We start from the raw sequence: 12,780 nt of genomic DNA, 5'->3' as shown, positions 1-12,780 counted from the left end.
CCTGCAGTTTGGGGAGCTGAAAAGCCTATGGAGTTTGCTGCAGAGAGGCTGCGAAAAAACCTTAGCTGGCAAGGTAGGGGATGTCTTTCTGTATGTTGTGTGTGTTGCTCTGATTTGGTTGATAAATAAAATGCTGATTGGCTAGTAGCCAGGCAGGAAGTATAGTATAGATGGGATAAGCAGAGAGGAGAATTCTGGGAACAGGAAGGATGAGTCAGGAGTTGCCAACCAGACACAGAGGAAGCAAGATGTGAAGACAGAACTGAGAAAAGGTATCAAGCCACATGGCTAAACATAAATAAGAATTATGGGTTAATTTAAGTGTAAGAGCTAGTCAATAGTTAGCCTGAACTAATGGCTGAGCTTTTTTTTTTTTTTTTTTTTTTTTTTGGTTTTTTGAGACAGGGTTTCTCTGTGTAGCTTTGCACCTTTCCTGGGACTCACTTGGTAGCCCAGGCTGGCCTCGAACTCACAGAGATCCGCCTGGCTCTGCCTCCCCAGTGCTGAGATTAAAGGCGTGCGCCACCACCGCCCGGCTATGGCTGAGAAGTTTTAATTAATATAAGCCTCTGTGTGTTTACTTGGGTCCAAGTGGTCACAGGGCTGCAGGAGCTGAGCAGGACCAGGAAAACTTTAGCTACAAGGCAGGGTGGAAACTCGGGCTGAATGCAGCTCCAGCCTGAGCCAGTGGTTACAAAGCCACAGGCAAGCGGCTTTTTTCGTGAATTTGTGCCCCACGTTGGGCGCCATATGTTGCACGAATCCTAATAGGTCTTATAATAAAAACCTGGAGCCAGATATCAGGGTGAAAGCTGAAAGATCAGAGAAGCAGAGCAAGTCACAGCCACCACCTCTTACCTCACCAACTCCTCAACCTGAAAGAGCCTCTCCAAGAGTTCCTGTCTCTTCCTGCCTTATATTCCTTTCTCTGCCCAGCAATATCACCTCCTGTTTCAACCATCCTAGTGCTGGGATTAAAGGTGTGTGCCACCAATACCTGGCTGTTTCTCTTTGTGGCCTTGAACTCACAGAAATTCAAATGGACCTGTCTTTGCCTTCTGAGTGCTAGGATTAAAGGTGTATACCACCACTGCCTGAGCTTTGTGGCTAACTCTGTGGCTTGTTTTGCCCTCTGATCTTCAGGCAAGCTTTATTTCTTAGATTATAAACAATATTTCACCACTAAAGAGAAAACATTTTTACTTAAAAAGACTAGATACTGCCGGGCCTTGGTGGGCATGCCTTTTATCCCAGCACTTGGGAGGCAGAGCCAGGTGGATCTCTGTCAGTTCGAGGCTAGCCTGGGCTACCAAGTGAGTTCCAGGAAAAGGCGCAAAGCTACACAGAGAATCCCTGTCTCGCAAAACCAAAAAAAAAAAAAAAAAAAAAAAAAAAGACTAGATACTGTGTTTAATGAACCATATCAGGTTATTATTGTTACACACATTTTTTTGAGACAAAGCTGTTACACATATTTTCTGAGACAAAAAGTGTAGACTTGCAGGGCTAGGGAGGTAGCTTATCAGTTAAGTGCAGTGGCTACTCTTCCAGAGGACCAGAGTTTGATTCCCAGCATCCACATGGCCGCTTACAACTACTGTCAAACTCCAGTTTGGGGTGGTGGTAGTGGTGGTGGTTTAGTACTTCTTTTGGTCTCTAAAGGCACTGGGCATGAACATGGTACACAGACATGCATACAAACAAAACACTCATACGTATACAAATAAATAAAATTTAGACCAATGAAGAAAGGCAAGTAAAACTAGAAGAAATGGTAGGAAAATATTTTGCATCAGTCATTTGAAACTTTCTATGATATGGATTGATTTTCAGTAGGAATTATCTTCTAACTACCTTTTCGATTCTAGAGAAAGTACGCTTTATGTCCATCCTAATAGATGCCTAAAGATATCATGAGTCAACCAATGCCTGCTGATCTGATTAGCCTGAACCCCAACAACTCACCTGGCATGTTACAGCCAATGTATGACAGATCTGTGTCTTCCCAGTTCGGAATTCTCCAAACATCTCTGTGATAGATCCAGTCTCAATTCCACCTATGAAAGTAAAAAGTAACTCATATAAAGTAACTATTTAGAAACTATAATCACGGAAATGTTCTTGGAGCACATGGATGTTCCCATAAAACTCCCATTTTCTTTTTTCTTTTGGTTTTGTGAGAGCTAGTTTCTCTGTAGGACAGCCCTAGATGTCCTGGAACTCACATTGTAGACCAGGCTGGCCTTAAACTCAGAGAGATTCATCAGCCTCTGTCTCCCAAATACTGGGAATAAAGGTGTGCACCACCACCACCACCTGGCTAAAACTCCCATTTTCAATAATCAGTAATTTTTAAATTTCTTTTCTTTTTGTTTTTTTCTTTTTTTGGGGGTGGGGGGGTGGAGACTAGGCTCACTAGTACACACCTGTACACCAGCTATGTGGGAAGATGAAGCAGGAGAATAAAAAAGTTCAAGGCCCCTCTGAGCAATATAGGAAATTCAAGACCAGCCTGCACAATATATTAAGACCCTGTCCCATCCAGGCAGTGGTGGTGCACGCCTTTAATTCCAGCACTCAGGAGGCAGAGGCAGGTGGATCTCTAGGAGTTCGAGGCCAGCCTGGTCTACAGAGTGAGATCCAGGACAGGCACCAAAATTACACAGAGAAACTCCCTCCCCCCCCAGAAAAAGACCCTGTCCCAAAGGTGTAGGACTGTAACTTAGTGGTAGAACGCTTGCTTAGGATAAAAGGCCCTAGATTCAATTCCCAATCATCACAAAAAATATAAAAATAATAAATAAAAATCACCACTTGCTTTAAAATAATTACAGATTATTTTATATATAGGGGTTCTGTGCATTTATCACCTAGTCTCCTCAGAGTTAACTTTCCAACAAAAGCTGACATTCATTCAATCCGCAGCATGTTCAAATCTCCAGTTATACATGTATTGTTTTGTGTTGCTATAGTTTTTAGGCAATTTTATTCCGTGTATAGTTTCATGTAATGTTACCATAATCAAGTAACAAAATTCAACAATGAAAAGACAACAAGCAGCTTCTGCAGTTTTAATACAACCTAATATTTACCATTCCTTGTGATTCTCCTTGTCCAATGCACGTAAATGTATCATTCATGTAATTCTAAAAGCCTTACCATTCTCATCTTGAAGAAAACAGGCTTAGGGACATTAAATAATTGTCACCAGAAATATTATTTTCACCATTAATCCAGTCAGTAAATACGGAATGAGAATCGTTTTTTGTAAGACAAGATTTTATGTAGTTTAGGCTAGCTTCAACTCACTCCATAGCTGAGGCTACTATATCCAGTGGGAAGGAGGTCATCATCATCATCATCATCATTTTTTTTTTTTTTTTTGAGACAGGGTCTTTCTTAGCCTTGGCTGCCCTGGAGGGAAGGGGATCTTAGAGGGGTTCAAACCAGACAGATAAGGTGGTGCATGCCTTTAATCCTAGTGCTCGTTAAACAGAGGCAGGGGGATTTCTGTGAGTTCCAGGCTAGCCTGGTCTATAGAGTCAGTTCCAGGCTAGTCAGTGATCTGCAATAAATGAACAGCAACATGTACTATACTTGGAGTAGTATTTTTTTTTTTAAAAAAGATTTATTTTATTATGTATACAGTCTGCCTGCAGGTCAGAAGAGGGTGCCAGATGTCATTACAGATGGCTGTGAGCCACCACGTGGTTGCTGGGAATTGAACTCAGGACCTCTGGAAGAACAACCAGTGTTCTTAACCACTGAGCCATACTCTCCTTGGAGTAGTATTTAAACAATGTTTTGTACCAAAAAGTATAGCTCAATGGTGGAGGACATGGATCTCTGGGCTCAATCCCTTCCCATGTGTTTTTTTTTTGTTTGTTTGTTTGTTTTTGTTTCTGTTTTTCGAGACAGGGCTTCTCTGTGTAGCTTTGCACCTTTCCTGGAACTCACTTGGTAGCCCAGGCTGGCCTCGAACTCACAGAGATCCACCTGGCTCTGCCTCCCAAGTGCTGGGATTAAAGGCGTGCACCACCACCACCTGGCCCATGTGTTTTTTTTGTTTGTTTGTTTTTACATTTTTCTTTTCTTTCTTTCTTTCTTTTCTTTTTTTTTTTTTTTTCCGGTTTTTTTGAGACAGGGTTTCTTTTTGTAACCCCGACGGCCCTGGAATTCGCTCTATAGACCAGAAAGTCCATGACCTCACAGAGATCTGCCTGCCTCTGCCTCCTGAGTGCTGGGATTAAAGGCATGTGCTACCAATCACCCATGTTTTTAAATTTTTGTTATCAGTACTGTGTGTATGATGTGTGTGAGTTTAGGCAGGCATATGCCACAGCTCACATGTGGATGATAGGATAACTCTGGGAAATAGGTTCTCTCCCTCTTCTGTGGATTAAAGGGATCTAACTCAGGTCATCAGAGTTATGAGGCAACCACTCCCTGAGCTATCTCTCTGCCTTCCTCCATTGTATTTAACCAGTCATTAAATTTCAATCTTGTGATAGAAAATACACACACACACACACACACACACACACACACACACACACACACTCATATTTATTTTCTTAAGTAGAGGGAACTTAGTCTCTAAATACAGTAACAAAGATTAAATTATTTCATTTATAGCCAGAGCTACAAAGTGAGAGACTGCTACAAAATCAAACCAAACCAAACCAAACCAAACCAAGCTGAACCAAACATCAATTTAAGGACATCCTTGGCTCCTGATTTAATTCCTAAAACCACCAAAAATAAGAAAAAATTAAAATTATCACTTATTTTTAAAATAATGTTTGATTTATAGAATGTTACAAAGAAATATACATAGAGGGAAGGTCTAGGTACTCTTCACCTAGCCTCCTCCAACATTACCATCTTTCCCAACTATAATATAGCATCTATTGAGAAAGCTGGCATTCCTATAATCTACAATATATTCAAATGAGCCTGGAATATACAAGATCTGTCAATACAAGTCAGCAAACAAAACCCTAAACTAAAAAATCTTACAAAAGCAAACCTACAGAATTAGCCAGTCAAGGCCTTGAAGAAATCTACAGTTCATACTTCTCTATGTCATTCTCACATCTAAGATGAATTCTACACTAACATTCTGGTTTGTTCTGGCCACAAGCTGTATTAATTAGGGTTTATAAAATATGATAAGAGATTACTATACCTTGAAGCAGTTTGTCAAGCTCTTTGGAGCCAGTAGTAATCTGTATGATTTCTGACCGTCTTTGGTGAAATTCAGTTGCAGTAGTGAAACCCATTGGAACTAATTTAGCTGCCTCAGTCTAGGAAAAAATAAGAAAAATTAAACCAATAACATGACACAGGCAAAGAAACCAATATCTGGAAAAGTTGAGACCCAAAATGCTTTAGACTGTGACTTTTATACATCTTGGAGTACTTGGATACTTTATTAGCTGAATATCCTTCACTGAAAATCCACTGAATATTCCAAAATCTGAAACTTCTTGAGTATAAGGTTTTTGATAAAAAATGTTAGACTTCTGCACATTTCACCTCTTAATTTACATTAGAGACAGTCAACCTCCACGTACACTAAGACAAGCCCAGGTCATGACAGGAAAACATTTGTGTGCTAGGATGACAGGAGGGTAGCACCACAGGAGATTAAAAACAAAACAACTGTACATATCTGACTTCTCTATTTTGTGACTATGTAGTATGTCTTTAAGATTTATTTTCGCTGGGTGGTGGTGGCACATGCCTCTAATCCCAGCACTCTGGAGGCAGAGGCAGAGGCAGGCGGATCTCTCTGAGTTCGAGGCCAGCCTGGGCTACAGAGTGAGTTCTAGGATAGGCTCCAAAGCTACACAGAGAAACCCTGTCTCGAAAAAACAAAAACAAACAAAAAAGATTTATTTTCATTTACTATGTATGTATACAGTGTTCTGCCTGCACGCCAGAAGAGGGTATCCGTTGTCATTATAGATGGTTGTGAGCCACCATGTGGGTCCTGGGAAATGAACGCAGGACCTCTGGAAGAGCAGCCAGTGCTCTTAACCTCTGAGCCATCTCTCCAGCCCCGATGTAATGTCTTTATACCTTACTTCCTGATTGTCATCCCTTAACATGCTGCCTTGCAAAACAAGGACGTACACCATTCCAGACTCTTCTTGCTTTATGTCTAATTCTTCATCCCCATCAGGTATACATTTTCTGTTTTGTTTTTGGTTTTTCCAGACAAGGTTTCTCTGTGTAGCCCTGGCTGTCCTGGAACTCATTCTGTTGACCAGGCTGGTCTCGAACTCAGAGATTCATCTGCCTCTCCCTCTGAGTGCTGGGATTAAAGGCATATTCCACTATACCCAGCTTTGATTTCCTTTTTTTCCTTTTCTCTTCCAATACCTCTGTAGACTTATCATCTATTCAGATACTTATAGGTTTTAAGTCTGAAAAGGAATCAATCAGTTTGCCTGCGAGTACAATAAAACAAAATTAACTCTAAAACACAAAGTTCCACTATTAAATTCTCATGTGAATAAAGAGTAGGAGTTTGGGGCTGCAGAGATGGCACAATGGCTAAAAGCACTGTCTGCTCTTTCAGAGGACCTGAGTTCAATTCCCAGCACCCATACAGCAGTTCACAACTATCTGTAACTCTAGTTCCAGAGATTTAATGCCTTGCCCTGGCCTCTGTGGGCATAGCACAAATGGGGCACATAAACATACACAAGGACAAAGCACCTACATACATAAAATAATAAAATAAGGGCTGGAGAGATGGCTCAGAGGTTAAGAGCACTGCTTGTTCTTCCAAAGGTCCTGAGTTCAATTCCCAGCAACCACATGGTGGCTCACAACCATCTGTAATGAGATCTGGTGCCCTCTTCTGGCCTGCAGGGATATGTGCAGACAGAACACTGTATACATAATAAATAAATAAATTAAAAAAAAAAAAAAAAGAAAAAAAAAAGAAAAATTAAAATTAAAACAAGGAGTAGGATTTATTTTGGTATCTTTGATCTTACACTTGGCAGAGAAGTGCTCTAAATGTATCAGTATTTTCTCACACATCTCCCGAGGCCAAAAAAGGTATATTCGTAGCCCTCATCAAAAAAACCACCAGGCATTGTTTGTCATTTCCGATCTCTGTTGGTGCTCATTTGAGAAAATAAAGTTTTCAAATATTAAAAAAAAAAAAAGAAAAAAAAACCACCAGAGAATTTGTCTGTACAAGTTTTCTGTCTCTTGTTCTAACAAAACTCTGTGCATACTTACAGGAAGTTGTAAGCTACCTAACATAGGTGCTGGGAACTAAGCTCAGATCCTCTGCAAGATGAGTATATACTCTTAACCACTGAGTCATTTCTCCAGCCCCTCAACATGGTTTTTTTATTTGTTTGGTTTGTTTTTTTGAGACAGGGTTTCCCTGTGTAGCTTTGCGCCTTTCCTGGAACTCACTTGGTAGCCCAGGCTGGCCTCGAACTCACAGAGATCCACCTGGCTCTGCCTCCCAAGTGCTGGGATAAAAGGTGTGTGCCACCACTGCCCGGCTCAGCTTTTTATTAAACCAATACCAGTGACACATCTTCACAGTGTATAAAAAGATTATTCCGCAACATATACAATTGCAGGAAAAACACTCATACACATAAAATAGATAAAATTTAAAAATGAAAGAAAATAAAGGCTGGAGCACAGATCAATAGCAGAGCGTGTACTTAAAGCATACAAGAAGTCCTGGGTTCAATTCCCAGCCCAGAGACAAAAATCAAACCAAAACAATGTCCAGCTCATATTCTTACTATGTGGGAATAACGACATTAATAATTTAGTGCATCTATCCCTAGTGCACATTCTATACATGCATACAAAATACACACACTTTAATGGGGCCCTACCCTTGCGCTGGGATTTATATACTGTTAATGATTAATGGGGGAAAGAAATGTTTTCTTTGGTGGTGTAGCTGTACTGTGAACAAATGCTCACTATGTTCCTGTAAGCAAATTCACTGAAATTCACTACATCACCTCAACTCCTAAGGCCATAAAAGTAGGTTGTTCAGTGGGGAAGAAGAGGATCAAGAGTAGGAAGGAGACAATTGAGGGTGATGGGGTATGATTAAAATATATACATGTTATGAAAATGTAATTATATATTAATATAGGCTAATAAAAGCATTAAAAGATATATGAATGTATACTGTTAACTTGACTTTTTTATTGTTGTGATTGAACTTTGGCTTTGAGCACACCAACTTACCACTCTACCACTGAGCTACATTCCCAACGTTCATCTGTCTTTTTTTTTTTTTTTTTTTTGGTTTTTTTCGAGACAGGGTTTCTCTGTGTAGCTTTGTGCCTTTCCTGGAACTCACTTGGTAGCCCAGGCTGGCCTCGAACTCACAGAGATCCGCCTGGCTCTGCCTCCCGAGTGCTGGGATTAAAGGCGTGCGCCACCACCGCCCGGCTTCATCTGCCTTTTTATATCAACATTTTACCAATATGCTCTCTCTCTCTTTTTTTCTGAAGTACTGATAACTAACCCAGGGACTAGCAGATGCTAGGCAAATATTCTCCACTGAGCCATATACTCAGCTTCTCTTTTTCCTTTTTCCTTTGAGGCATGGTCTCACTAAATTAAGTTGCCCAAATTGGCCTTGATGAATTCACTTTGTATCAGAGACTGGCCTCCAACTTCTTGTCACAGGTCCCACAGTAGTTTGAACTAAGGCTTGCACCCAATGATGTGGCATCAATATTATTCTAAATTGTTCTGTGGCTGCATACATAATAAACATATTTTGGGGGCTAAAAAAATGGCTCAGTGGTTAAGAGCACTTGTTGGTCTACCAGAAGACCAAGGCTTGATTCCCAGTACCAGCATGTTGTCTGACAAACATCTGTAACTCCAGTTCCAGAGAATCTAACACTCTCTTCTAGCCTCTGAAGGCAAGTATGTGGGGCACAGACACACATGGAAGCAAAACACCCACACACATAAAAGAAACTAATCTTCAAAAAGAAAAATCTCTTTGAGGAGAGATCATATTCAAAATAAGGTGCACACCAATCATGGCTGGTGGGAACAGTAATCAGTATTTTTGGCAGTATTTATATCAAATTCCATGATATTGCAATTCTCTACAGGAAATCTGAATTTAAGATTAAAAACTCCCAACAACTGGGCACTGGAGGTACACTCATTTAATCTCAGCACTCAGGAGTCAGAGGCAGGAGGATCTCTGTGAGTTTGAGGCCAGCCTGGTCTACAAGCATGCTGTGGGATGGTCTGTATGTTAAATTGCTCTGATTGGTCAATAAATAAAACACTGATTGGCCAGTGGCCAGGCAGGAAGTAGGCGGGACAAAGAGAGAGGAGAATTCTGGGAAGTGGAAGGCTGAGTTGGGGAGACACTGCCAGCTGCCACCATGACAAGCAGCATGTGAAGACGCTGGTAAGCCACGAGCCATGTGGCAAGGTATAGATTTATAGAAATGGATTAATTTAAGAGTAAGAACTAGATAGCTAGAAGCCTGAGCCATTAGGCCAAATAGTTTAAGCAATATAAGTCTCTGTGTTTACTTGGGTCTGAGCGGCTGTGGGACTGGCGGGTGACAGAGATTCATCCTGACTGTGGGCCAGGCAGGAAAACTCTAGCTACACAAGCGAGTTCCAGGACAGCCAGGGCTGTTACACAGAGAAACACAAACAAAAACTGCCAACAGTCACCTCTAGAAAGACGACAAGAGAACGAAGGAGACAGACAGCCTGTCACTATGTACCGTCTGCCCTCCCCGCCATCACATAGGTACACTTACCAGAATTTTCTCAGCTTTGGCTTCACTGATTCCCTTAATATTTATTAGTTCCTTCTTTGGTGCATAAGCAACAGCCTCCACCGTATGGAAACCAGCTTCTTCTAATTTCTTCACATCATTGGCATTTACGCCACATTGCTGTAAGAAAACAACAGATGAACATGGATATTACACTTTAGAGAAGTATTTGAAGATCACTAATATATGCAGAACCTCTAAAAAGCTTGTCTACATATGAGTTATTAAATAACAAACTATCAACTTTTTCATTATCAAAACTAATAGTTTTGGGCTAGGGAGATAGTGAGATGTAGCAGTGTTTGCTATTACCCTGAGGAGGTTGAGACAGGTTGATCCCTGAGACTCAATAGCCAGCCAGTCTAGCCTAACCAGCGAACTCCAAGCCAAAAAGCATGTCTAAAAAAAAAAAAAACAAAACAAAAAACAAACCATAGATGGCTCCTGAGGAACAATACTGAGGTTGACCTCTGGCTCCCACATGCATATGTACTAGGACACACACAAGTTTTAAACTAGAACTATGTTAATGTATGTTAAAATGGACTTAGAAATTGAGATTAAACTAGTAGCAGGGCATGGTGGTGAACACCTTTAATCCTAGCACATGGGAGGCAGAGGCAGGCAGATTTCTGAGTTCCAGGCCAGCCTGGTCTACATAGAGAGTTCCAGGACAGCTAGGGCTACATAGAGAAGCCCCGCCTCAAAAAAACCAAAACCAAATCAAAATAACTTTAAACCAGCATTTTCTAATGCTTCCCACATCAGACATACAGACATTGTTATTTCTCAATGCTAGGACAAACAGATAAGACTGCCCCCAGAGTAAGAGCTATCTTGGCATAGCAATATCCTTTTGGAAGAACAAGGACTAGAAAGCTCTGCTCTAACTACTGACATTATGGATGGAGAAAATGGGAGGCTGGAGAGATGGCTTAGCAGTTAAGAGCACTGGCTGGCTTGCAGAGGACCAAGGTAGGGTCTCAGTATCTACAAGGCAGCTTACAACCATCACTAATGCCAATTCCAGGAGATTGGACACCCTCTTCTGACCTGTGTACATACTGCATGTGATATACAAGAAAGCAAAACACTCATACATATAAAACAAAAAATAAATAAAACACAAGGTGAGGTGGCTCCGTGGGTGTGAGTGATTGCCCTTAAGTCTGATGATCCAACTAGATCCTACGGTGGTAGGAAAGTTGTCCTATGACCTTTACAGGTGTGCTGTAACACATGTGCACCCACAACAATAAACAGAATAATAAGCAAAAATTTTAAATGGGGAAAATGGTAAGGAAGGGTGTTACAGGAATCCTGTCATCTGTCAGCTAACCAATAGAAAGGAGCGTTTGGGTCAGAGAAGTGGAGAATGGAGCAGGTGACTCATTTGGATTTCCCACTCAGTCTTGTGATAACTGTGCACAGATCTTGTTTGTTAATAAATGGTAAAGTAATCTTTTGACTTCCTTCTTCAGAAGGGCTCATTAGGCCTCAATCTTTTGACTTCCTTCTTCAGAAGGGCTCATTAGGCCTCAATCCCTACCTCGCCAGAGCTATTTGTAGTTAACGGTTACTAGGGAAAGGGGGAGACATTTTCTTCAGCAACATAGCCACTGATAATTGCCTTTATTCTTGTAAATAACCCCTTGCCCAAGCTCATGTAAACAACCCTAATTAAACTTACTGGGTCAACAAAACAAGCTAAAATATATGAAAGAAGGGGGACTGGCTGTGAAGAGAAAGGGAATCAGTAGGAGGGTGACAAATGAGGATAATAGAGGTGACTATGGTCAAAATACATTATATAGATGTAGAAAACATCGTAACAAAACCCATCATTATGTATACTTAACATATGCTAATTAAAAAATTTGTTTAATTTAAGGGGGCTATGGGAGATAGGCATGGAAGCACATACCTCAGCTACACAATGACTTAGGGACCAGCCTGGGTTCTGAGCACCTACATGGTGGCTCACAACTGCCAGGAACTCCAGTTTAGGAGGATCTGAAGCCCACTTCTTCTTTTTGTTTGTTTTTTTTGAGACAAGGTGTCCCTGTGTAGTTTTGGAGCCTGTCCTGAAGCTCACTTCTGACATCTATGGGCATTAGACACATAAGTGGTACACACACTCATGAAAGCTAAACTCTTACATACATAAAATAATAAATCTAAAAAACAAAACACAAAAACAGGTATGCTGATATATGCCGATAATCCCAACACCTGGGAAGTAAAATTAGGAGGATCAGGAATCAAGGTTATCCTCGGCTACACAGTGAACTCAAGGCCATGCTAGTTTACATGAGACCCTGTCTCAAAATTAAAATAGCTAGTCTCAAGGATGAAGCTCATTGGTATAATACTTGCTGTCTTAGTTTGCTTTCTACTGCTGTGACAAACACCATGACCAAAACCAACTTGAGGATAAAGTGTTTATTTCACTTTACAACACACAATCTGTCCTGAAGGGAAGACAGGACATGAATCAAAGCACAGACCATGGAGGAATACTGCTTACTGGCTTGTACCTAATGGCTTCCTCAGAACCCAGGACCTTCTGCCCAGGGGTGATACCACCCACATGCTCTTCCACACCAATCATTAAGAAAATGCCCCACAGACTTGGCTACTGGCATTTTCTCATTTGAGGTTTCCTCTTCCCAGATGACTCTAGGTTGTGTCAAGTTGATTAAAAACTAACCAGCACATTTGCCTTGACTACCAGAGGGCCCCAGGTTCAAAGCCTAGGACCACTAAAAAGCAAAAACAAAAGCATTAAAAACATTACGGGGGATGGGGGTCTGCAGAGGTAGCTCAGTGGTTAAAAGCATTTGTTGCTCTTGCAGAGGACTCAAGTTCAGTATCCAGAACCCACCTGGCAGTTCACACTACCTGTTAACTTCAGTTCCAGGGGATCCCATGCCCAATTCTGGCTTCTACAGACACC

The 12,780-nt window shown here is 41.1% G+C and overlaps 1 protein-coding gene across 1 annotated transcript in view; it reads right to left on the bottom strand.

The window, feature by feature from the left end:
* The window catches only part of Rad51 (RAD51 recombinase), a 34,738-nt gene that overhangs the window by 15,079 nt on the left and 6,879 nt on the right, over positions 1-12,780 (bottom strand). The window contains exons 3-5 of the mRNA XM_059259526.1: positions 9,807-9,944; positions 5,189-5,306; positions 1,966-2,057 (exon numbers count right to left, since the gene is read on the bottom strand). Coding sequence (XP_059115509.1) covers positions 1,966-2,057; positions 5,189-5,306; positions 9,807-9,944 — 348 coding nt within the window. The remainder of the gene's footprint in view (positions 1-1,965; positions 2,058-5,188; positions 5,307-9,806; positions 9,945-12,780) is intronic.

This window comes from Peromyscus eremicus, chromosome 4, assembly GCF_949786415.1.
Source record: "Peromyscus eremicus chromosome 4, PerEre_H2_v1, whole genome shotgun sequence".
Lineage (NCBI taxonomy): Eukaryota > Metazoa > Chordata > Mammalia > Rodentia > Cricetidae > Peromyscus > Peromyscus eremicus.
This window is presented reverse-complemented; position numbering and strand designations above follow the sequence as displayed.